This window comes from Pseudochaenichthys georgianus, chromosome 10, assembly GCF_902827115.2.
Source record: "Pseudochaenichthys georgianus chromosome 10, fPseGeo1.2, whole genome shotgun sequence".
Taxonomy (NCBI): domain Eukaryota; kingdom Metazoa; phylum Chordata; class Actinopteri; order Perciformes; family Channichthyidae; genus Pseudochaenichthys; species Pseudochaenichthys georgianus.
In genome coordinates, this window is record NC_047512.1 from 16,116,210 (window position 1) to 16,143,839 (window position 27,630).

Consider the following 27,630-nt stretch of genomic DNA (forward strand, 5'->3'; position numbering starts at 1 on the left):
TTCGTATATCAATTACTCCTCCCCTGTTACCTTGAATTCTTAAAAGAAAAAAAGTGTTTTTCTTACATGCTGAAAAGAAAAATCTTCTCCCCAAAACAAATTAAAGTGTACACATATGTGCTGATTTAATTTTCCTGTTGTTTAATGCGGCCCTATTTACAATTCATAAACCCTTCTCTCCATTTGTGTATCATTCATACATTGAAAATAAAGCATGGTGACTAATTGTTATACAAACTGTTCTTTAGACGGTGAGATGTGCTATTCCTTTAATATAATCTAACCATGTAACTCCAACTGTCTGTCCTCCAATCCACTGTGACTTCTCAACTCAATGTGCCCTAAAGCTAAGTGAATATAAAATCCATGCATATGATTAGTAGGTGCAAGGCTAAGCAGTTTTAATTATGTTGCTATGGTAACAATGAGACAAGGCTGACTTTTCTGCTCAGATATCTCAAAACATAAACCTTGCTTTTAATTATGAAACAAATATGTCAACATTGGATTTTCTTACAAAGTGTGTTTGTGTTCTACACCAAGCAGCCCTGTAGTGTTTCTGCGTGCCAAGCTGCTCCACACGGTTAAACACTTTCCATCCGCATCCTGCATCTACATAAATGACGTCCTCCTGAACAGCTTACGCAACAGCTGTAGTCTCCCCTCCTTCCTTTGTACATTCAGTCACATCCAACTAGCTGCTGCCAAACTGAATAATACATCTGTACTTTTTTTAACCAGACTAGTGCTTGTACTCCACTAATTGATCTCCCTCTCTCCCTTCCTCACAGGGATAAGTGCTCTCGTCCTCAAGCGTGCACACAGACATCTATCAACAGGTTAACTGGTGTCCACTTGTAGCGCTACCAATCACAGCCCTCATTAAGATTCAACAGGAGAAGACAGAGCAATACATTGCAGAAAACATATCAAGAGCAAGATAATTCATATCTTACCTATCAGGAAGTCTGCAAAGGAAAGCCATTTCTACAATCTTAGCACTCTATTGAGGGGTGGATGATACATGAGGCAGCCAAAGAGCCTCAGAGCCAGACAGTGCATGGTATGGAAGCATGCCTTGAGCATATAGGATTTTCTTTTGTTTCACTTATTACATATTCTCATGCTGCGTTAGGCACTATAAATGTAAATACAATAGAGGCAGGGTTAAAGGGGAACAAGGATGCAGTAGGTGGGACTTTTAAGGGAGGGGGGGGAAGGAAATAAGAGATAGAGAAGAAAGAAAGAAAGAAAGGAAGGAAGAAAAGAAGAAAAAAGATAGAAAGGAAGGAAGAAAAGAAGGAAGGGAGGGAGGAAAGAAAGAAAGAAGGAAGGAAGGAAGAAAAGAAGGAAGGAAGGAAGAAAGAAGAAAAAAGATAGAAAGGAAGGAAGAAAAGAAGGAAGGGAGGGAGGAAAGAAAGAAAGAAAGAAAGAAAGAAGGAAGGAAGGAAGGAAGGTAAGGCAGCCACCAAGATCATACAGGCAGAAGCAGCACAGGGAACAAGAGGGGAAGGAGGGGAATTGCTGACTTGCAGTCTCACAACTTTAGTATTGGATATGAAACATTTCAATCTCACGTAGTCTTCGGGACAGGAAGATAAAAGAGCTTTGCCTTTTTTCCGTTCTATGAGGACAGTTGAAGTGAAAGCACATACTGAAATGGCCCAGTCATTGAACTCATTAAAGCAACAGCTGCCTCCATCTATTAGCCGTTTCTTTTGCACTCTGTTTTGGTCTGTGCATGCGCCTCGGGCGGCAATGACCGAGTTAATGGTTTGGGGTAGGGAGGGGCTACAGATGCTGTGCTCCTCATTCAGTCCAAGATAAGAGGTATGCAGGCTGACACATGCACGCTCATATGGTACACACACACACACACACACACACACACACACACACACACACACACACACACACACACACACACACACACACACACACACACACACACACACACACACACACACACACACACACACACACAGTGCTCTCCAACAGGTACTATGTGAGCCAACACACCCGAAGCATTCAATCTTATACTAAATGTTCAAACACACACACTCACACACGCATTCATGCACATACACACACATGCTAGAAAGGGGCAGAAGCATGCCAGATGCTCTCAAAAAATAGGACAGGAATGAAAGAAGTTAGTTTGACGGGGTGGAGAACTATCAGTTCACACAGAATATGAGAGAGACGGGAAAACAAGACGAGAGTGGGCAGGGGATACGAGGAGCATCAGCAAATCAAAACAAGGAGGGGGTGCGAACAAACCTTCGGCCTCTGAGTTGTCTTTGTGGATGGCTTGCTTCAGCGGGCAGCAGAAGATTTCGTGACACTTAGCACGAAAGGGGGACCCTTTACTCCTTATATCCGCAGAGTGGATGGAGTCCTGCCGTAACATAATGTACTCCTGGGTACCTGGGACAGCGTCATCCTGGACTGCGGTGGTGCCATAACAGAATGAACTGGGGTTAGAGAGCTCACCACAACACAGAAACCAAAGGAAACAACAGCAAAAAACACAGGGCAGAAACACAGGCAAATAAAAGTACATCACTATTAGCAACAGCTATAGCTTTTAATTACTGTAATTAGCAATTATTGACAGATAAGGAAAGGAGACGGGGAGAGGAGAGAGGGAGAGACATGCTCAACAACACCAAGTTCACAAAATAACTGAAATGATAGACAATCATCAACAGTGGGGGCTGCATTAAATAAACCGTTGGTTGCTGAAAAGGAAAAGAGATCAAATAACACAAAGAAATAAAGAAAGGAAACAGTTTGATGTTCAGAGTCTTTGTTATGGAAGGCACAGAACATGAGCTGCTGCACTTTAATGTGGTGGCTGCATGGCCATCAGAGGACTAAAAGGATGTGGTATCACAGGGCAAGCATGCAGTCTGCTACTGCGTGTATGTCAGCGTCACTGAAACTGTGGTCATGTGAGTGATTCACCATGCCATTTACTGTAAGAGTTGGAAAGCAGATGCAGAAGCAAGTACAGGCTTCCAGGTACACTGGAGCGGCCAGATCTTATTTGATGAAGTCATGCTTACTGTAAGCGACGTGACTGTAAGGAGAGCGTCTATGACGTCACTGTTCATGTGTGTGTGCATAGGCACTCTGTACTGGGATGCTCTGAAAGCGTCTGTTTCTGTCCGTGTGTGTTGGATCTATTGCATCTGTCCTCTTCTGGCCACATTCCATGCTTGGCTTCGATCATTGACCTATTTTCTCTGTGTTGATAGATTAGCTAAGAGCGAATCAACCCATATACATTCTGCTTTCTTTTCCTCGTGGAGCTGAGTGCCATGCCTCTCTTTCACACATGTACTACTTAGTGAAAATGACTATAGAGTAGAGACGGCTCATAATCAGTAGCCACTACCCCCTCACCCCCCCTCCCTTTATGACAAGTGCGAGAAGCATAATTATTGTCAGTTCAAGTCAAACATACGAGACAGTGGCATCATGAATGGTGTTAAAGATTAACACAGGGACCTGATGTCCCATGTTCACACAGAGTTTGTTCTTGATGACTTGTTATCCACTCTTCTCATGCTGTGATAATATCACAATCTTGTAGCGCATGTCCGTAACCTCAGCCAACTCTATTCAGAAAGCTAAAACATGAATGGACTACAGTAGTGACTGAGTTTCTACTCCCAGTAAGAATACACTTTAGTACTAAATATAAACTCAAACATTATGCAGACAGACGCCCACACACTGACTTCCATGTAGTCTATTCACAAGAAAGACCAAGAAGTACAAGTCTCTGCCTTTGTGTCTCAAAAAAGAAAAATACATAACCAAGAAAGAGAAACGCATTTATCGCAGGTACTTGGCTCCAATTCATATTGGTTTGAACGTCCTTTAAACCCCAGGCCTAATTGGAAGATGGTGAACACTGAGTGCACACTAAATATATAAAATGCTGTGTAGTTAGAATTTAAGGGCACTATTGACAGCAACATAAATTTAGTCTATGTCAGCGCCTAATGAAATGTAAAGTAAATGTTTATGTTTAAACAGACTATTATTAATGAATCAATAATGTATTTGACTATAATGCTCTATTGACTATTGAGTAACAATCAGACCTGCGTGGGTGCAATGTTAACAGCAGCACATAGCGACGGTACATGTCTGCTCTGCATTCATAAAGCTGACACGCTCACCCTTACTGGAGCCGTAAAGCTTTTACTGACGGAAATTAGCTGTAGGTTTACTTTGAATCATAAAACACTTTTACACACATAAACATTAAGTTGGTTTAATTTTCCAGTGAATAGTATTTGAGTACATTATGCCAAATTGGTTTTAATGGGAGTAGAGGGGTGCAAGTAACATGAGAGTGCAGAATACAAATGATATACAAAATAGATTAAATAAAGCTGAATGATTCCTAACTGTACAACGCATTGAGGATTTAAAGCATTTTATTCTAGGCATATAATATGCATACCCAAAATAAACATTGTAATAAAACAGGGGTGTGCTTGCCTTGAAAAACAAATAAAGAATTGGACACTTTAACTTACAATATAAATAGCCTATTCAAGCTGCCCAAGAGTAATTTAAACCTGGGTTGGCAGAGCGATGGATAAATCAACGTAAGATGGTCCTTAGTAAAGATGTTAAGAAGGTCATACAGAAGATAATACAATACTTGAATAGATTAATGTGGATTTTAAGAGGCAGCATATGGCCTCATCATTTAAATGAGCACAAACCAGTCAATGCATTTTCGATGATTCTGAGTTAAATATAATTTTGAAAGCTGAACTTACTATAGAGGATACATGAGGTCAGGAGGAACTAAAATACGCCTTTAGAAGCAGGGGCCATAAACTACGCCTCAGGTCCTGTTGACAGGTTTAAGATGAATTCTCAAATGCCTTGAAGAGCAGGGCCTCTATCCAGTAAGCCAGCCTTTGCCTGACACACACCTCCCTAGTGTGTTTACCCCACAAAACACACACACACACACACACACACACACACACACACACACACACACACACACACACACACACACACACACACACACACACACACACACACACACACACACACACACACACACACACACACACACACACACACACAGGCAGCAGATCATCACAGTTCCACACCCAGTGCAATTAATCACCACATGCCTTTTGTCCTGCGGGACTTATCAGTAACTCGGTGCCTCCTTCAGGCTCCTGGATGACCTGCAACACCGCCGCACCAGCAGAAGGTCCTGCATACCCATCAGATACTATCCATTACAGCCCCTTTGCCAAGAAAACCACAGCACTTCTGAAACTTTAATGTTGCTTTGGTATGACAAGAGAGAAGGTCTTAGTTTCCTTTCAGGAATATGACCCCATTCTCTGCCCCTGAGGCGCAGAGGTGCTGCTACGGTACAGTACTTGATCCATTAGAAACTGAGCTAAACTAATCTCTACTTTTATAAGTAAACTGAACACATTCTTTGTACAGGTTTGTTAGATTGTGTACTGCTGCTGTGGCATTACATGTTTGCTTGAAAACAACAATGAGTGATATCCTTGTTCAGTTCCGTTTCGCCCCAAACAAATAAAGTATTTGTTTAATTGGCAGAAGACAGGGTTAAAAGTGCACTGAGACATGTCTGCAGGATAGTGGGCTGACTGTCACCAACATTAACACACTCGTTATTTTCTCTCTTTCCTTCTAGCTAGTCTCCTTATGTTTAAGTATGCCTAACTGAGCTCATAGCTGAGATAGAAAATATGTGTAAAAGGCCGAGAATATAGACTCAACAAATGTATTAGTCCATCCGACGTTTATTAATGAGGCCGCTAACTGCCGGCTCATCCAAGGTAAGGTAAGGCAAGGCAAGTTTATTTATATAGCACTTTTCAACACAAGGCAATTCAAAGTGCTTTACAAAAAATGAAAGACATTAAGCATTAAAAAAGAAAAGCTAATAAAATAAACATTAAAAGAAAAAATACATGGATAAAAGTTACAGTGCAGTTTAAGATATGAATAGTTCAATTAAAAGCAGCGACAAAAAGAAAAGTCTTCAGCCTGGATTTAAAAGTAGTCAGAGTTGCAGCGGACCTACAGGTTTCTGGGAGTTTGTTCCAGATATTTGGAGCATAATAACTGAACGCTGCTTCTCCATGTTTAGTTCTGACTCTGGGGACAGAAAGCTGACCAGTCCCTGAGGACCTGAGAGATCTGGATGGTTCATCATTTAGCAGGAGGTCAGAAATGTATTTTGGGCCTAAACCATCCAGGTAATACAACTGATTAACGGTGGGACTAAGAGGATGAACAGAGGAGGGGATGGGCACCACCTTTTACAGCTTGTCTCCTTCATCCTTGCCCCAGCCTTGATGAAGAGCGCATATTGGGATTGAAGAAGGCTTGATGAACGACACAGCCGGACCTGGGGCCTCACTCTCTATCAGAACAGCCACTCAGAATGAGCTGTCACCCGGCTTCATAATAGTCTGTGATCTACAGGCTCTGGTGTTGCCACACTGGACCTTCGGCACACTGCAATGGATGTCCTTGCCACTCTGACAGGAATAAATCTCATAGTAAGGTGAAATGGGTACAAGTAGAGGGAGGGGGTTGAGATGTATCTTGCTTCGGTTAGTTGCTCATCTATTTAAGGCCCCTTATAAGAGACGGGTCACATTCAGGTGTTATGGCAACAGTATGGTAGATGTGCTATCTGTGTGGGAAGTATTTACCTTCTGGAGTATATAGCACGTTATACGCAATGACCGAGCTGTGAGTTTATGTTCAAGTGTCAGAACAGAGGAGCAGGCTTAATGGGACGAAGCGTCATCAGTGGCACCCAGGCTCATAAATGCCACCTGCCTCATGTTCAAAATGGGGTTCAAGGACATGTGTAATTAACTGAAGCACTGTCAGGCCCAGAGGAATGAACTACACTTCCATATATGTGGTGCAATCTGCACGATTAACTCAACAAGGCTTATATCCGTCAACCGGTGGGACACATTCATCATGACTTGACAAATAGCACACTCACTAAATTAGAATCAGATTCAAGCACAGAACCAGGTCTGGAGCCTGAGCTTTGTGTTTCCAAAATAGCCTGGCCTCAATGTGGTTGTCCTGTACAAGGAGCAGAATCTAGAACATTCTCTGCTGGGATGTCTTCATTGCAGTGTTGCCCCAACACAAGGAAGTATAGTTTTATTTTGGAAGTCACCTTGCAGGAAGCAGAGAAAATGAGCTCACTTGAGGTTTTCTTTGAAAAGAAGATTGAGCTTAAGTTTGTATTCATGCTTTTTCAAACTCACTGTTTCTCTCTCTTTCTTTCTTTCTTTGTCTCTTTCGTCCTCTTTTTCTTTGTTCCTTTGCTTTTTTATTAGAGGTGCAAGGACGCATATTGGAGCCTTTTTTAAATCAACACCAATCACTGGATAACTAGCGTAATGACAATTAAATGTAAATAATGATATAATACAAAATTATGTGAAACTGAAAATGCTCCATTGTTTGTACATTGAAAGTCCCTTGATACAACACACTCTCACTCCCTAAGCGTCCAATAGCGACGTTTGGTCAGTGTCCGTGGCGTCCAATTGTGACGCTCCTAGGCTCCTTCAGCGTCATAAAGGGACGCAAATAGCTTTCAACTGATTGCAATGTATTCCCATCTGCGTCGGGATTTGACGCTCATGGAAGCACGGCATTCGTTTGTGTCGGCTGCCCTTAAAGGCAATGTGAGCGTCCATTCCCATTGGATAACAGAGAATTCAAAGTATTCCTCTTACTGTCGATTGATTTTACAGTGATATCTGCACTACTCATCGACTAAAAAACACCAGATTATCCTTGTTAATTACACAACATTGATTTAAATTGTGTGCAATGCTTTTGTATTTTTCCCCTTCGATTCGGAGAAACAAATATTTTTTTCTGAGTAAAGGATGGCAGAAGACACTACACTACCCAGAATCCCCAGCTATCGTTTGGACTACACCATGTGCTCTGTTTGACAAACCCCGTTTTTTTCACCATTCATTCCGATGGCTGGCGTCTATGTCACATGATCTTCAAATTTCTCCCTGCAGAAAAAGAAAACATGGCCGAACTTCGTTTTATTCTAGGTGGAAAATGCCTATTTTAAAGTTAGTTTGGCCATTAAAATGCGTTTTGATGTCATTTGATGCGAGAAATATGAGTTGTTATTTCAGATTATGTGTGCAGTGGATGTACATGATCTTTAGTTTGCTAGTTATTACGAAGATTACTTCAGGAAATCGCGACGTTTTCATTGTTACCAAGGTGGTTGCTAGGGACGCTGCTATCGATATTATTTCTGTTATGTTGTGTAACTGTTTAATGGTGTTATCTCTATTGCTACCCCCTTCCCCGTCAATGTATAGTGTTGGTCCACAGCCTAAACATATTAGTTTAACAAAATCCGCATCTAAAGATAGCCTACGTTATTTTCCCCCTGTGCAATTCCAGTCTCACATCTCACAGCACATCGTCATTAACAAATACCGGAAACAGACCGAAAACATTAAAAAAAAAAAATACTTTATTCCGAGTGTGCTTGCTTTTCTCTTTGAAAGTCATCACATAACGGCATTGTAATACACGGTTCGGCTGCATTACATATTACATATCTGCCGTAGTTCTGTATTTATAGAGCCCTGATGAGAAGACAAACATGAGGAACTGAAAACGTGACGTGGATCATAAATATATCAGCCATTAAACAACATCTTACATTTCTTTTCACACAATACGTCTCCTTGCAGTATCAACACTAATTCGGCTCACTTTTATATTTGATCCAATTGGTAGATAGGCTGTATTTACACCATAAAGGTGCACAGCTGATATAAAGGGACACCTGGTGGTTAAAGCATGTTATTGAATTTAATTATTTGTATTATTAGATATTAATACGATCCCTATAAAGTATATTCATTACTCGTTATTCTCTACTAATAGTTAATTAAAGACTGTATGTAATGACTATTTTGCACATCCCTTTCAAGATTTTCTAAGGTTTATTGACATATCATATAGGCCTACACAACTGTGGTGTAGTTCTGCACTGAATGAAAAACTTGGGTCGCAGGTTCCTCAATAGTGCATTACAAGACATCTATAAATATTTGTGCATACCTCCAGCAATGTTAACTATGTTGAAGCACTTATTTTAACTGATATTATACATAATGTATTATACTCTTATAAGATGTATGTAGATATTTCATCTCCGGCCTTGTCAGGTATTGAACAATCAATAAATAAAGAACACAGAATTGTTGAATATAAAACACAGAATTTGTGTGATTATACTAAATGATTTTCAAATAAACACAACTGCATATTTAACTGTTACACATGTGATGTAACGCAAATGTTCCAACTTGGGATCAATAAAGTATATCTTATCTTAAGCTGATCGATGGCTGCTGCCATATTTTCAAAATGTGCCTCTGAACCTTGACAAGTGCATGTTTCAGGCTTATCAATTAATGTAATGTAATGTTATCACAGGGGTCACACACATAAGACCAGCTGTTAAATAAAGCTCTTCTGACCTTAGCTGGCATATGGGTATATATATTAATACTGCCCATAATGGGCACAAGCAATTTTCACCCATTTATTAGTTATATGTTTTAAATGTGAGTGTTTCCTGTCCCCTAAACCTCCAGGGATGTACACAGTTTAATACTGGCAACTTCTTATTATGGGAAATATACGAAAACGTCTTTTAAAACTACAACTCCCAGTAGAGACGTGCCATAGAGAACATGTTGCGAAACAGAATAGCCAGCATGTGAAGTTCTGGGGACGGGGTGGGGGAGGGGGGACGCGGTGGACCAGTTCAAATCCAGTTTTGGACAGTCTGCCGTGGTTCCATCCCATTTCAAGTGCTGTTCGAGAATCGGCTTAACCCTCGGAGCACACTCTCCAATCACAGAGCTTGAGGACTATCATGGGGTTTGTCAAACAGAGCACATGGTGTAGTCCAAACGATAGCTGGGGATTCTGGGTAGTGTAGTGTCTTCTGCCATCCTTTACATTACCTTTAAGGGCAGCCGACACAAACGAATGCCGTGCTTCCATGAGCGTCAAATCCCGACGCAGATGGGAATACATTGCAATCAGTTGAAAGCTATTTGCATCCCTTTATGACGCTGAAGGAGCCTAGGAGCGTCACTATTGGACGCCACGGACACTGACCAAACGTCGCTATTGGACGCTTAGGGAGTGAGAGTGTGTTGCTTGATAATATCAAGGAGTGATGCAAATGAAAGCACAGGAAAACAATTTCCACTAATGCTGGCAATTTCTGAAATGCAATAATAAAATCAATCATTCAATGTATGCCAGTGCGCAAAATGTAAATAAATGAATCCCACTCAGAGGGAAAACTGCCGTCTTATTGAATTTAGTAATCTAGTAAAAAGACATGTGGAGTGGTCCCATCTTTCTCCCACCTCCCATCCAACGTACATCAGTGTGAACCACACACACAAGGGGAGGTCTACTGAAAGAAGATTCCAGATCCAGCTGACCTTTGAGGCACCTGCAGGCTGTATGATAAGGGGACATTCTGGAAATGAAGCACAGGACCATATTGAGTGGATTCACTCCTACTCTGACAGACTGTCACATACAGTACTGTAAAAGAGTCATCATCACAGGCCTGTGCGGTTGCTTGCAGAAAAAGGAGAGAGCCAGTGAAATACTACAGATCCCCAACAGAGATGAATATGATGAAACTGCAGTGAAGGTCCAATGATTGACACATATACAGCGCTCATATGAAAAAGTATTGATCCAGCATCAAAGAGTGGCCTTGCAGAGAGCCTCATTCTGACAGCTTCCTTAGCCTCAGGGTTAGTAGTCCGTGCACACACTCATGACTCCCACTTCATGAGTCAGAGAACAGCTATACGCTGAATGTGTTTATGAGCATTGTGGGTTGGTAGTGGGTTGGTTGGGGTTTGTATTGGAAATATGGAATCTCACACATATTGAAAATAGATTTAACATGATTGTATTTTTAGGGAAAACATCTGCGTAAAAATTCAAATGTTCCGATTCATCAATAGAGGGCCTATGGCACACACATTCACATAAAACAGTGTTATAATATCTCGTTCCCAGGGCCACCTTAATGCACGGGCTGACCTGGGCTGAAGCCCAGGGGCATACGAGATCAGGGGCCTATCATGAGCCAATAAAAAAGTTTAAAAAAAAAAAAAGTGTTTTCTTTCGGATGTTTTTAAAAAACATTTAAATAAACAAAGTCTTGGCTTTCAGAATATGAAACTTTTATTTCCAAAATCACACGATAAATACATTTTTGAAGCTTGTAAAGGGAAGATGACAGCTCTCACTCGCCAGTCGCCACTCACTCCTCCCTCCGGCTGACATTATGAATGTAAGGCGTATGGTAATCATAGATAACACGGAAGGATCCGTTACAGTTTGTTTTCATCTGGTTTCAAATAAACAAAGTCTTGGCTTTCAGAATATTAAAATTGTTTCGGCAAATTCAGATGATAAATACAACGTTGAAGCTTGTAACGGCAGGATTACAAGTGGAGAACGGAGTAACTTGACGTCACAGCAGGCATAACAACAGCCTGTGTTTCTCGTGATTGTTTTCCCCGGGAAACAAACACAATACACACAAACGCAAAAATACACAAACACACACACTCGTGAGCTTCCCCCAGACCAGTAATCCAAACGAAAATATCTTCCCTCCGTAGTATTATGATCATTTGCTCCGCTAATCAATCAGATTGATGGATTCCAGAGATTTTTCTCAAACATGTTGACTCCGAAACAGTCAGTGGGCACGACTTAACAGCCAATCAGAATGAGAATATGTTTCACATGTGACTTATTCAAATTGCGAGTGATTGAGTGACAGATGAAGGTTGTTTAGGAGAAAAAGTTTGAGAAGAAAAAGTTTGAGAGTGGCGCTCGGGAAAGGAAATTGTTGAGGGAAAAGGAGTTTCGAGACAAGCAGCTATTACAAAAAATGCCGAAGCTTACAGGTTATTTTAAACCTGTAGACCAGGATGAGGAGGAAGGACAGATGAGTTCTGTACCGAGCAGTAGCGGTGCCGGCCGCGGGGCCGGCCGCGGGGCCTCGGAGCCAAGTAGGCCGTCTGGTTCTGATAGCGATGGAGTAGCGGGAGAGGAAAAACAGACAGGAGGGACATTATCTGTTGGAGGAGATGGAGAGGACGATAAGGGCTTGCTACGTGGAGGGGAGCCAACGGCAACCGGGCAAATACATGAGAGAGGCCCGATACGTCACTCATCTGGAGGAGAGGATGCAGGCACGCGTAGAGCAGAGTGGAGAAGTGCGATCACAGAGCCTGCCGATGCTATAAATGACTTTCATTTGTTGTTTAAATAGGGGGCCTGGGGCCCAGGGCCTGATGGAAGGTTAAGGTGGGCCTTTCCACATCTGAAGACAATGATCAGTTAACATGAAGTCCTCACACGCTGTTCAGGAGCAGAACACAGTGAAGTATTTTTAGTGGTACAGCATATCCTCTGAATTTGTAGATCCTTTAAAGCAGGGGTGGGGAACCTCCGGCCCCCGGGCCATATACGGCCCGCGAGACCATTTGGTTTGGCCCTCGAGGTAATTTATAAACACACGCAAAAAAGAGAAAAATGTAAGAAATCTAGACCGCAAAATAATTAAACAAGAGAGTGCCTGTTTTTCCTGGCAACGGTCATGGTCCTTGAACACAACACGAGCCTAACGTGTCATCACGTGGTATATGTCTCGTCTGACCAGCCTGTCCTCCTACAAAAAACGACCAAATAGGTCGATTGTTTAAGCACCAGATTACGACCCATAGCCACGTTTTAAAGTGTAGCACCTCTAGTGGTCGTGTAAGAAACAACATGCTCCCGTTTATTTACAAATAACCCTCTCTGGAAAATCCTAAATTGTAGAACAGTTTGGCCATTAAAATGCTTTTTGATTAGATTTCTAGCGAGAAGTGTATATTGTACTTTTATAATCCACGTCCAGTGGAAGTGTAGGATCTATAGTTTGATAGATATTACGAAGATGATTTGAGGTCTCGCCAGGATAACGTGTATATGCGGCAGCTTCCATGTAAAGTTAGCGTGGGTGAAAACAGTATTTCCGGTCTCGAAGTTTTCATAATAAAACCGGATATATTCCCCTCACTGTCAAATGATTACACAGTGATATCTGCATTACTCATCCACTAAAAAACATCAGTTTATCCTTGTTAATTACACAATATTGATTGGTTTAAATGGTGTACAATGCTTTTGTGTTTTTAACCTTCGAGTCAGAGAAACAAATAGTTTTTTAGGAGTTTAGACACTACAGTTTCCGAAGACACTACACTACCCAGAATCCCCAGCTATTGTTTGGGACTACAACATCCGCCTTGCTTTACAAACCCCGTGATTAGTCATCAAGCCCTGTGATTGGATGTTGGAGTGGCAGTGCGACAAGGTTACGCTGTCAAACAGCTCTTTGAAATGGAATGGAACCACGGCAGACTTTCCAAAACTGGAATTGGACGGGTCCAGCCCCCCCCCCCCCCCACATGCTGGCTATTGTGTGTTTCGCAATATATGGCACGTCTCTTTATAAGACGTTTTCGTATTTCCCACAATTAGAAGTTGGCAGTATTAAACGTGTACACCCTGGAGGTTTAGGGGATACGAAACACAGTGGTGTTATCAATTGTAAAACATATAATTAATAAATGGTGAAATAATATACCCACATGACACCTAAGGTCAGAAGAGCTTTATTTAACAGATGGTTTTATGTCTACCCCTCCTGTTGTTCATGATAAGCCGGAAACATGCACTTGTCAAGGTTCAGAGGCAAATTTTGCAAATATGGCAGTAGCCATCGATCATCTTAAGATAAGATAAGATATACTTTATTGATCCCAAGTTGGGAAATGTTTTTGTTACAGCAGCATGTACTACTTTGTTCTACTCCACTACAATTCAGAGGTTAACCTGGTATTTTTACTCTACTACATTTATTTTTGTTACTTTGCAGATTCTGATTAATGATGTGAAATATAAACAACCCTTAAATCAGACTTTAGTTACACCTGAGTAAAATTCAGCCTTATCAGTTTGTCTGTTTTGCACATCCTCCTGTTAATATCTTTGGACGTCCTGCACTAAACTGTTTTATTGTAGAGATCACTACAGTATCTTCTAGATATTTTCCATTCTATATTTCTATCATTGACCCCTATTTTGTATGTAGGCTACTCTTAATATTTAAATGTTTTCATCAATAACTAAATAAATATAACTTATTCAACAACTACATTCAATAACGTGCTTTAACCACTAGGAGGTGCGGTTTAGACCAGTGGTCTAGTTAATAAAACATAATAATATCGTACATAATATGATTATTCACTTTATTGTGAGTTTAAAACAGAACGGTAAAGGAAAATACAGTTTCAGTCTCTCGATGTGAAGCTTATGCATTGTACCATGAACCTGTATAGACCTGTAACAGTCAACTGCATGAGGAGTTGGAAAGGTAGTTCAGAAAATCAGTAATATCTTTAAAAAGCTGTGCACCGTTATGGTGTAAATACAGACTATCTACTAATTGGATCAAATATAAAAGTCAGCCGAATTAGTGTTGATACTGCAAGGAGACGTATTGTGTGAAAAGAAATGGAAGATGTTTAATTGTTGATATATTTATGGTTCACGTCACGTATTCAGTTTTGGCGGCATCTCTTCCAGTTTGTCAAAAGGTCTTCTGATCAGGGCTCTATAAATACATATCTAGGGCAGATATGTAATATTTAATGCAGCCGAACCGTGTATTACAATGCCGTTATGTGATGACCTTCAAAGAGAAAAGCAAGAACACTCGGAATAAAGTATTATTATTATTATTTTTAATGTTTTCCGATTTCATATCACATAAACACCATATCCCGACGTGCATTGCGGCGTGATTTTAGCCTATCAAAACCTCTGAAAAAAGAAATGTGTCTCTCAGAATCGAAAGAGAAAAACCTATGGGAAAAACACAAAAGCATTGTACACAATTTAAACCAATTAATGTCGTATAATTAACTAGGATAAACTGATGTTTTTTTAGTGGATGAGTAGTGCAGATATCACTGTTAAATCATTTGATCATTGGTTTTATTATGAAAACGGCGAGACCGGAAATACTGTTTTCAACCCGTAACTTTACATGGAAGCTTGCCGCATATACACGTTCTCCTGACGAAATCTCAAATCATCTTCGTAATATCTATCAAACTATAGATCCTACATATCGACTGGACGTGGATTCTAAAAGTACAATATATACTTCTCGCTAGAAATCTAATCATAAAGCGTTTTAATGGCCAAACTATCCTACAATTTAGGATTTTCCAGAGAGGGTTATTTGTAAATAAACGGGAGCATGTTGTTTCTTACACGACCATTAGAGGTGCTACACTTTAAAACGTGGCTATGGGTCGTAATCTGGTGTTTAAACAATCGACCCATTTGGTCGTATGAGTTGGAGGACTTGTTGCGTCTGACAGGGGTGCAGTGCTGACGGAGAGCACCAGAACGCCGCTCCGGGAATTCAAAACATTGCAGTACCCATAAATCCGTAGGCTACACATGCTGCAGTTTTTGCGTGGCTGTGTCTTTAGTTGTAAACTCTGTTCATCTGTCATTCTGTCAATACCTTTGTTGTTATTAGCATCTGCTTAGCTAGCTATGCTAACGAATATAAGAAGCTTTTTCTCCAACCAGTGAGGTAAAGGCACATCTTTATATGATCATTATAGTTATCAAAAAACAAGAGAATAAAGTAAACAGGTATAAAATACTATATGACAGTAAACAAAAAGTTGTTATTAATAAACAAGAATACAGTTTGAAAGGAGAGTGATTTGTAAAATATCCATAAAGAAAAAGTAAATCTGCTTACAGTTCTGTTTCATATGGATGTTGAGAGATGTATCCATAGATCTCTTCATGTTGCTCTCAATGTGCACCAGATTGATGCTTTCAACTTCAATATTTAAAAATATATATATTTTTGAACCTCCTCTAGGACCTAGAGGAGGTTAGGTCCCCCTCCCCCCACTTAAATCATGTCCATGGATAGGAAACTAAATACCTTTGCACACATCTTGTGTCCATATCTTTCTGTTTGGTGGGCATGCCACAACCGTGCACGTGAATGCATGCGCGAGTCATGGTAAAATATCTGGATTAAGAGGTTGCTTTTTCTTTGCACAGCATGAAAGAGAGGCCAAATGAATGTGCTATGATTTTTAAGCAGAGGTCAATAATTAGTACAGCCCTCGGAGGATGTTGAAAAAATTGAAATGGCCCTTGAGAGGAAAAAAGTTCCCCACCCCTGCTTTAGAGGTTAAACTAACAATCACAAATAGAAAAAGTCCAGGAAAACCAAACTTATTGTAGTAGAATATTATTTTTTCCTTTTACTATTTCATACAATAATCTTACAAACCTTTCAATTCACTTTGTGACCCCATGTAGGGATCCTCACTCCATAGAGACCTTGCCTTTTAGAACATTCAATTATCCATTTAAAAAATCATACACCTTTACAGTATGTTGTAATTTTGCACTTTTAACCCAGGTCTTTCTTGTCAACTATACAAAGGGATTCTAGATTGCATATTTCAACTGTTTTCCTTACCTTTTTATTATAATTATAATGTTCTACCTATCATATGTACAGTATGTTGATGACACTATTGCTCCTTCTCTGGATATGGCCGTTTCCAATTTAAAATAAGATTGTATCATGCTAGAGCATGCGCTTCTTGATTCAAAACTGCTATTGAACAGTAAGAAAACCAAAGCAATGCATTTTGCTCCCAAGTCAGCGTCCTCTTGCCTCTCCATTGACACCCTTGATGGCGTCTCCGTTGAGTTTGTCGATAAATACAAATATCTGGGCTTTTGGTTGGACAGTAATCTGAACTTCAAACACCACATTGAAGTTCTAACTAAACAAATTCAATTCACTCTTGGCTTCCTTTATAGACTCAAATGTTGTTTTTCAACTTATTCCCGTAAAAGGTTGGTCTCTGGCTTATTCCTGTCCCAGCTGGACTACGGTGATACCATTTATACTACCCACTGTTTTGGTCAAACTTGACCCACTCTACCATGCTGCACTGCGATATATATCAAATGCACCCTATAGGACTCATCATTGCAAACTGTATAGCCTAACTGGATGGTCCTCACTTAGTATGCGTAGGATGCAGCTTTGGCTTTTATTATTGTATAAAGCCATTTTAGGTAAGCTTCCACTGTATATATGTGCCAGATTTGCTCCAGTTTGTGACTCTTACAACTTCAGATCCAGTGCCTGGATACGGTTCCAGGTTCCTGCTGAGGCTGGAAAAAGGAGTCTTTTTTATTATGGTCCTTGGTCTTGGAATGACCTTCAATCAAGCCTCAAACTGACGGCCCTTGTCCATATAGTCTGTTTTAAATTGAAGTTGTCTGAGGTCCTTACCACCAGCTGCTCTTGCAGTAATAAGTAGTGTACCTTTCTTACTGTCCCAAATGTGCACAATGTAGTGGCTGCTTTTCGTCTTTTTGTTTACTTAGTTGTGTTCTCTGTATTGTATATGTCTGTGTTAGGTGTAATAATGTGTAATGTTGCTGCCTTCTTGGCCAGGTCAGCATTGTAAATGAGATTTTATCTCAATGCTGGTTAAATAAAGGTTAAATAAAATAAAAAGAACTTCCATGTAGTGCCTCGGATGGCCAACTGACATCGAAACAGTTAAAAACAAAGCAATATCTGAAATTATAGTCAACTAAATGTGAGGTTTCTGGGACACACACTCAATGGACAGCTACTGCAGGAGAACTAAGTGTTGTCTCACTCTTCCTTAAAAAGCATGCAGAAAGTCTGACGGCTATTTACTAACATGTGAGGATGCTAACTTTTGCAATAAAGCAAATGAACATGAACACAAACAAACTCTCAAATGACTTAATAAAATATTGTCACACGCACAACTGTACATCCCTATTATACATTTTATGGAGATTGTGTCAACAGACAGAGATCCAACACGCACCGCTGCTAAGTCGGATTAATGCTAAGGATCCCTTTCATGGCAATTAACAGCTGACAAGAGCAAATAGGATTGTAAAGCAAATGCTGTAAAACTGCCTGCTGATCGTTAGGCCTTTGAGATCGAGAGGACTGAAACATTGTAGGAGGAGGTTCTTGTAATAGGATCAACCAAGTAGCTTATGATATATATCATAAGTCAAATCCCCTCAAAGTCACATATAATTCACATGTGTTCTGATAACGTTGTCTCTGTCAAACTTCAAATCATAAGGTTGTAATGATGGAAGGACGTGTTGCCTGTCCATCTCGCTGTGGTTTGCTGGCAGCTGACAGTGTGTTTTATGAGGTGTGGTTAATCTCCAGTTATAGATTTTAATAGGAAACATCCGTCTTCTTTTTATGCATAAGAATATTATGACTACCTCCTCCGAGGTGGAGCAGAGGAAAGGAGGGCGACCTGAAAACGAAAACTGAAAAAATTTGAGTGAGTTCTAGTGCATGTCATTTATTAAAAATCAATACTTTATAGAGAAACATAAAGAATGGGGTGACAGATACTTTTACTTTGGAGATTAAAAACGATCCCTGGTTATTCAAAACCAATATGTGGTGGGGATTGGAGCGTTACATGAGTTTGACATGATGCTTTGTGATTATTTTAGATATATTTTCATCATATGAATGACTATATGAAAGTAGGTGTCTGTTTCTTACTGATATATTGTAGAAAAACTAGGGCCAACAGGGTGGGTGGAGGGGGGTCTGGAGGACGGGCTTGGGCTGACAGCCCAGGGGCACAGCGGAGGACCCGGAAGGGGTCTCGGGCTGACGGCCCGGGGGCAAGGCAGAGTTCAAAAAGGGGGACTCGGGCGGACGACCCGGGGGCTAGGCAGAGTTCAAGGATGGGGTCTCGGGCGGACGGCCCGGGGGCAAGGCAGAGTTCAAAAAGGGGGACTCGGGCGGACGGCCCGGGGGCAAGGCAGAGTCCAAGGAAGAGTCAGGGGGCCAGGCCCGAGGGCGAAGACCGCGGCTCTCAGGGAGCCGGGCTCGAGGGTGAAGACCAGACAGCTCCGGAGGCCGGGCAGGAAAGCACTGACGGGACAGCTCCGGAGGCCGGGCAGGACCTGGTGTCGGCCGGACAGGAACCGGAGCCGGTGGGACAGGCTTCGGCAGGATCCCCCACGGAAGAGGACCAGGAGTTGTCAGGACCCCCGGCGAGACAGGTGACGGTGGGACCTCCAACGGAACAGGACATGGGATTGGCAGGACCCCCGGCAGAAGAGTCGGCGCGGGACCCCCAACGGGACAGGACATGGGGTTGGCAGGACCCCCGGCAGGAGAGTAGTCGGCGGGACCCCCCAACGGGACAGGACATGGAGCTGGCAGGAACCCCAGCGGAACCTCCAACGGCACAGGACATAGGTTTGGCAGGACCCCCGGCAGGGGAGTAGTCGGCGGGACCTCCAACGGCACAGGACATAGGGTTGGCAGGACCCCCGGCAGGACAATAGTCGACGGGACCCCCAACGGGACAGGACATAGAGTAGGCAGGACCCCCAGCGGAACCTCCAATGGCACATGACATAGGGTTGGCAGGACCTCCAGCGGAACTTCCAACGGCACGGACATAGGATTGGCAGGACCCCCGGCAGAGGAGTAGTCGGTGGGGACTCCAATGGCACAGTACATAGGGTTGGCAAGACCCCCGTTAGAGGAGTAGTCGGCGGGGCCTCCAACGGGACAGGACATGGAGTTGGCAAGACCCCCAGCGGAACCTCCAACGGACCAGGACATTGGGTAGGGACTTAAGACGTGACTCGAGAGGAGACTCGAGAGGGGACTCGAGAGGAGACTCGAGAGGGGAACCAAGGGGGAACTAGAGAGGGGACTAGAGAGGGGACTCGAGAGGGGAACCGAGGAGGGGCTAGAGGAGGGACTAGAGAAGGGAACTCGAGAGTGGACTCGAGAGGGGACTCGAGAGGGAACTGGAGAGGGGACTAGAGAATTGACTAGAGCAGGGATTTGAGAAGGGACTAGAGATGGAACTCGAGGGGTGACTTGAGAGGGGACTCGAGGGGGGACTCGAGGAGACTCGAGAGGTGACTTGAGAGGGGACTCGAGAGGGAGCTGGAGATGTGGCTTGAGAGGGGACTTGAGAAGGAACTTGAGAGGAGACTTGAGACGGTCGGTTCGCCAACAGAACACGGGGGGCAGGAGTCTGCCTGAATGCCGACAGGGCACGGGGAGCTGGCGTCGGCCGGTACACCAACAGGACACGGGGAGCTGGCATCGGCCAGAGACGAGGGGCTGGAGTCGAAACTATGGCTGCTCGGGCCAGGACTGAGGCTGGAACCATGGCTGCTGGGGCCAGAACTGGGGTTGAAACCATGGCTGCTGGGGCCAGTACTGGGGCCGGAACCATGGCTGGTGGGGACTGTACTGGGGCTGGAACCATGGCTGCTGGGGCCAGAACCGGGGCCGGAACCATGGCTGCTGGGGCCAGTACTGGGGCCGGAACCATGGCTGGTGGGGACAGAACTGGGGCCGGAACCATGGCTGCTGGGGCCAGAACTGGGGTTGAAACCATGGCTGCTGGGGCCAGAACTGTGGCCGGAACCATGGCTGCTGGGGCCAGAACTGGGGTTGAAACCATGGCTGCTGGGGCCAGAACTGTGGCCGGAACCATGGCTGGTGGGGCCAGAACTGGGGCCGGAACCATGGCTGCTGGGGCCAGAACTGGGGTTGAAACCATGGCTGCTGGGGCCAGAACTGTGGCCGGAACCATGGCTGGTGGGGCCAGAACTGAGGCCGGAACCATGGCTGCTGTGGCCAGAACTGGGGTTGAAACCATGGCTGCTGGGGCCAGAACTGTGGCCGGAACCATGGCTGGTGGGGCCAGGACTGAGGCTGGAACCATGGCTGCTGGGGCCAGTACTGGGGCTGGAACCATGGCTGCTGGGGCCAGAACTGGGGCCGGAACCATGGCTGCTCGGGCCAGAACTGGGGCTGAAACCATGGCTGCTGGGGCCAGAACTGGGGCCGGAACCATGGCTGCTGGGGCCTGTACTGGAGCCGGAACCATGGCTGCTGGGGCCAGAACTGGGGCTGGAACCATGGCTGCTGGGGCCGAAGCAAGGGTTGACTCCAGACGGAACACACCGATGCGTGTGGTGTCATAATGGGAATTGGGAGGCAGGGAGCCAGCATGGCTGGGGCTAGCAGGCAGGGGATAACACACCGAGAGGAAATCCAAAATCCAGCCAGGTAAGAATTTCACTAAGCCTGGCTTCTCCGTAGCCATCTGGCGCGCCTCTGCCAGAGCTGCCTCTCGCTGCTGAACCCCGGACGCTCCATCGATCAGAGCAGTTAGCCAAAAAAAAGGAAAAATCCAATAATTCCTGCTCAAAAGGATCTGCTGGGCCCATATTTGGCTAGTTCCTTCTGTCAAGGATGAGCGAAGCAGGCAGGACCCAAATGCAGATTTCTCAGACAAAACACCTTTATTTCAAGGCTTAAATGAAACAAACTTGGACAAAATACACACCTTAGAACCTAAATGCACACATGACTAATCAAACAAACAAGAGACAGGTGAGGAGGGAGGAGAAAACACAGGGGCACCAGGTGAACACAATCGGTTAATCAGGGAGGGAAAACAGACAGAAACCAACAGGCAAAACAGGAGGTGAACACTTTTCAAAATAAAACAGGAAACCAAAGACAGAAAAAGACAAGACAAAACACAACACAGACAGATTGTGACAAGATGGGAACAAAGAGCACTGGCAACAAAATGAGAAGAAAAGCAAATAGTAGGGCCTTACATTACTGCATCGCTGATTAAAATAGAAAATGCACTATCAGAGAAAAGGATTATGCTGGTATTATGGCTAACCCTTCTGCTATATTAACAAGTGAAGAGCACACTGTCGATTCCAATTGACCCAAGAGTCCCAACTAGCTTTGCTTTGATGCAGGATTACATAAAGGATTCAATCCAGGCATTCAGAGAGAATAGGAACAGCTAACGCCAACACTATCTGAATCATCAAAAATATGGGATTAGTGTTTGATGGCTCGGTTTCCTGATGATGCATTTTAAGAGGGACAGACTGCAAACACACACACATGCCTTAGTTGTTGTGCTTGTGTCTAGGTGGGAAGACATCCAGGCATTTGTTACTCTTTGTGATGGGAACATGGAAAGAGACAAGATGAACCTGATGAAATGGGGTTGCTCCAGAACAAAAGTCCTTATTCAAGTTGTTCTTCAAAAGTTAAGTGACAGGAGAGTTCACCAATCGAACAAAAAAAATAAAATCGTGTCCCATTCTAATGTGCACCTTACTCATGTGGGTATTTAAATTGTATTACCCGTACTGCACCTTTGCACAATTCCTTAAAAATCTTCATATAGTTTATAAATTACATTTACATGTGAAATTCCAAGCAAGGACTTGAAAACGACCCAGAGCTGCAGTTAATCTGACCCAGAAAGCTGTATAAATAGATGTACTTTGGAAAGTTTGGCAACACTAGAAATAGAGATTATGTGGTGATTTTTGTTTTTGCAGATTTGTAACCCAGTCTGCAGCAGTGGCCAAGTTACAGGGCTAACGCAGGTCAAATGTGTCATAGAATTCCCCTTCCTGTATCATAGAACAAACCAAAGAGCATCGCATCATTGAAATGTATCCCACTATTTAGAATATGAATTGAAAAATATTTTCCAAGTCTTGTGGGTTGACACCGGACAGATCCTGTTCACTCGCAGCTGTTCCACAGCCTGAACATTTTCTAGTACATCAGCCAAGTCATCCCACCTGTTAACCATGTGCTCAACAAACTCCAAATCACATGCACCCACATTCTGAAATGGGAAGCCAGAATTAAGCCGGTTTACAGGGACTATAAACGGAGGTGTTTGTGGTAAGTTATTGTAATGCAAGAATAGTTGTGCAATGATTAATGTATACATCTGTTGAATTGCTAATGCAGTCTACTAAACAACATTCTAAATATGGTTTGTTTGGTTTTGACTCTCTTAGTAGATTTATATAGTTTGACACACACTATTTCCCTATTCTGTAATGGTTTCTATTGAACTCTCATGTCTGTTTTATGAGTCAGTGCCCAAACGAAGACCACAGTAAATGTTATTTTCACCCTGTCCATATTATTACAACTTCTGAAGACGGTGTGAGAACAGCAGCCTGCTCTGTTGGCCCTGCCACTTTGAAGAAATCAAACCAGAGCTCTAGCACGTAACTCCCACATCGCAGCACGATAGCAATGTCTACAATCTTCGCCCCCCGGGGCTTACAGTGAGGTCATGCTCTCTAAACATTTTGCTTGCGTGTGTGTTATGCACATACAGTGTAAAGCAGCGATCCAGATTTTATAATGTCATGACCTGAAGCTGGATCAACCAAGACACTTCAAACCGCATGTTAGAGGAACTGATATAATTTGTAAGTAAGAGAGATTCACTCAATCCCATCAACACATTAAAGCAGGACACAACCATCCATTCAACTAATGTTTAATACCTCTTTACTGTATGCACTACATTAGTAATGGTGCAGTAACACCTTCACTTTCTGCTGCTGACTTCTCATTTTTTTTATACTCAAAAGTTTGATATTTGAAACATTTAAACTATACTTTGTTTCTTGTCAAGAAAATAATAATTGCTCAGGGTTTCCAAGGTTACCAACTTGTGCTTTCAGTAGGGCCACTGAACCAAACATGTGTCTGCTTTGCTCAAACCTTCAAACTCATCACTTTGTTTGCACCTTTTTTCTCGACTATCCGTCAAAAGTGACACTTCCTGCCTGATAACGACGTTTTGCCAAACACTCAGCTGTCCTGCTGTCCTAGCGGTTAAGATGCAGATCCTAATGTGAGACATGTGGACCTTTCTGGTCTTATCCCAGGTGGCACTCTTGTTGTCTTAACACTAACACACCTTAGCAAACGCTGTCCAAACAAAGGCCGATGCAAGCCTGTCCACCACCAAGTGCAGCGCACCAATCTCTCTTTTTAAGTTATGTCTGGCTCCAGCTAATAGCTCTGCAGTATATGTTAATTGATTATGTCCCCCCCGCCCCCAGAAGTAATGTTTAACAACAGGCAAATAAATTACACATTTCCTTGAAGGAAGCAGAGAACATTGATTCAATAACCTTGTGTATACATTTCTGCGGTTATAGCAGTCACCAGCTGTGTCCACGCAGGCATGACATTTCAAACAAATACAAATATAGCCATGAAACAAGAAAAACAGAAGAAATTGTGAAGATAAAACCAATTTGGATAAGAATGCTCAGAATATAAAATGTAATATCCCTCAAGTCTATCATATACTAGTGTAGAGAGTGTCAGAAGCACACTGTTAATCTTAAAACCTTAAAAGCAAACAAATGTTTAAACTGAAGGACGGTGTGATAAATAAAATATGGCTACAGAGGGCTCTAGTCTGATCTGAGTGCAGTTGTGGTTCTGACTCCGTACCAGTCAGTGTGGAAGAGGTAGCGTGGGCATTAGCTGATGCTACCAGAGTTTTATGACAACCGAGTACCCATTACACAGTTGAGAAGGACAGCAGAAGGGAATTAATAGAGGATTTGGCTCTACACCAAGACATGAATTATGCAGGCATCCAGACATGGGGCGGTGTATCTTTTGTAAATACCTTACACAGGGAAAGCAATTTTTGCCAACAATTCCTCCTGCCACTGAGTTACACTCGTCGAAAGAGAGAGAGAGAGAGAGAGAGAGAGAGAGAGAGAGAGAGAGAGAGGGGAAAAAGGGAGGGAGAGCAGCAGAAGTAGAAGCTTGTGGACCTACCAGTGACTAAAGCTCCAAAAGGAGCAAGGGGTACCATTTGTGTGAATTAGAGAGGGATGAAGGGTCATTATGTTAAACCCTGCAGATGGCGACCAATGGAAAAGACAAGTGCTTTAAGTGGCCACTCGTTGTTCAAGCATCATTTTAAGTACAATTCACATAAAAGGATTCTACAAATGCTCAATATACTTCTTTTTGTGAGCACACATCTGTTAGTACAGGTGTCTTTGTGCAGGAATGCGAGTTAGTGTACGTGAAATGAAGAAGAAGACAGAAAAAACAGAATATGTGTAGGTCCAACACTGAGTCGAGCTCCAGGCTAGGTGTACTATCTGGTGTTTACAGAGCTCCTGATCAGAGGGATTTCAATTACACAGGAACCGCTTAAGACAGCTGCTTTACTCAGCGTTATCAAACCGCCCACACACGCTGACACCCGACAACACTCACACAACAAGTGGTAAACAGAAATCTACACTCTTCGCGGTATTTACAACCCCTTGCAGTGGCAACAGGTGACTAACCAGGGTGATGGTAGTTTTTATTGACAACATGTCACCAGGGATTACTGGCCTCAAGACTGTTCTCACAAGAGGCAGGTCAAACCTTGTAAATTACATTTCTATTCAGTCAGCATGATCTATAAAAAGACAAATGTAGACAGTGCTAAAGTTTCCTGTAACTGTGTAACCTTACAGCGCTTAATGTAATATGCATGACGAAGTTTGATGTATGAAGCTGGATTAACCAAGATGAAAGCGATTCACAGGACTCTGGCCAGAGCCATCGTAGATTTGAGTTTTGATTCATAGTTTAGCATCTGATTTCACCCGTCGATAGCACCACTGATCTGATTTCACCTGTCGATAGCACCACTGATCTGATTTCACCCGTCGATAGCACCACTGATCTGATTTCACCTGTCGATAGCACCACTGATCTGATTTCACCCGTCGATAGCACCACTGATCTGATTTCACCTGTCGATAGCACCACTGATCTGATTTCACCCGTCGATAGCACCACTGATCTGATTTCACCTGTCGATAGCACCACTGATCTGATTTCACCCGTCGATAGCACCACTGATCTGATTTCACCCGTCGATAGCACCACTGATCTGATTTCACCCGTCGATAGCACCACTGATCTGATTTCACCCGTCGATAGCACCACTGATCTGATTTCACCCGTCGATAGCACCACTGATCTGATTTCACCCGTCGATAGCACCACTGATCTGATTTCACCCGTTGATAGCACCACTGCAACATTAGATGGATGGATCGTAAATGCGTAAATTACATTCCTTAGATTATTTTGTTACACACATGTTCTGAACTGGATGTACATCCAACTAAAATCCAAGAGTAGACAACACCCTGCAATCACTGTTGAGTTATTTCACTGTGATACACAACATCAATCAAGAAAATCAGAAGTCTTGCATTGGGAATGACTCATGGCTGGATGTGTATAAGTGAAAAGCAGAACTTCATCAAAGTTGACTTATCAACATTATCAACAACCCCTTCATGCACAAGAAAGGAAATAAAAGGCTCGAGCTGATCAATCACAATTGTTCACAGAATCTGCTGTAACCCCTACTTATAGCTTTATGTTATTTAAGAGGCTCACATCACCTACAGCTTACAGCAGCTATGCCATCTATGTGCATACTGTTGGCATGGCTGCTCTGTCGTGACTCCTTCACTCACTACTATAAATCCAATTGAAGTAGGCTAAAACTAAGACAAACCAAAAATATGATTCAACGAAAGAGTCATGGTGCATTTTCCACATTAATTGTAGCCATTCTTTAGCGGAATTGTGTCATTAATTGATCGACGTACCCTCTTTCCAAATTGAGTAACTCTAATTAACAAAAGGCACCAATGCACTCACGATCACTGAAGCTCTTATTTGTCTTTAAACAACATGACAACTTTAAATTCTGACAGACTTTGCTGAGTTGGTCATATTATATATTATATATATGTTGGTCACGGTATTGCAATTTCAGGTTACCCCAGCAACTATCTTTAACACAACACAACTTAATCCTTAAGACCTGGAAAGAGCTGCCCAACTATGTATTGATGTCGTGCGAGTGAACGACAGCGACAGGGAGGGACGGCGTGAGATGAAGGAAAGGGCCAGTTGTTGAAGATCCCCGTGTGAAAATGGTTCGGTAACTGAAAACCGCTTGTTACCCTTTCATGCTTTTCCAGAACAGTCCACACTGCAAGGCCAGGGGAGCAGTTGGGGAAACATACCAAAACGCTCTGTCTCGGGTTTAGCTCCACTTGATTTCATTCATGTAGCCACTAAACGATCGGTTGCCGATGGACGAATGGCTGAAATACTGAGCCAGTACTTGCATTTTCCGCCACCTGCACACGGAGATTATTGTGTTTTTCCCTCATTAATGGTGCCACAGCTGTTTGGGTGTTTGTATGAACAGCCAACACTGACAAACAGCAGCCAAGGCCACAAAACACTAAACTGCTTGACACTGTTGCAGATAATAACCATGACAACATCCACGGCTTGAAAGGAGAAATGAGACAGGGTGGCTGGAGTGCAACACAGCAATGTTACAGACATCTCTGAATTGAGGCAGTATT

At 42.9% G+C, this 27,630-nt stretch overlaps 1 protein-coding gene across 3 annotated transcripts in view; it reads right to left on the reverse strand.

Annotated features, from left to right (window-relative positions):
• Window positions 1-27,630, reverse strand: part of fgf13a (fibroblast growth factor 13a) — a 94,849-nt gene that overhangs the window by 43,818 nt on the left and 23,401 nt on the right. For 2 of the 3 annotated variants that reach the window (XM_034093400.1, XM_071204615.1), the window contains exon 3: window positions 2,281-2,448. The exons of the other annotated variant lie outside the window; for it this stretch is intronic. In XM_034093400.1, coding sequence (XP_033949291.1) covers window positions 2,281-2,448 — 168 coding nt within the window. The remainder of the gene's footprint in view (window positions 1-2,280; window positions 2,449-27,630) is intronic. 3 annotated transcript variants of the gene reach the window in all.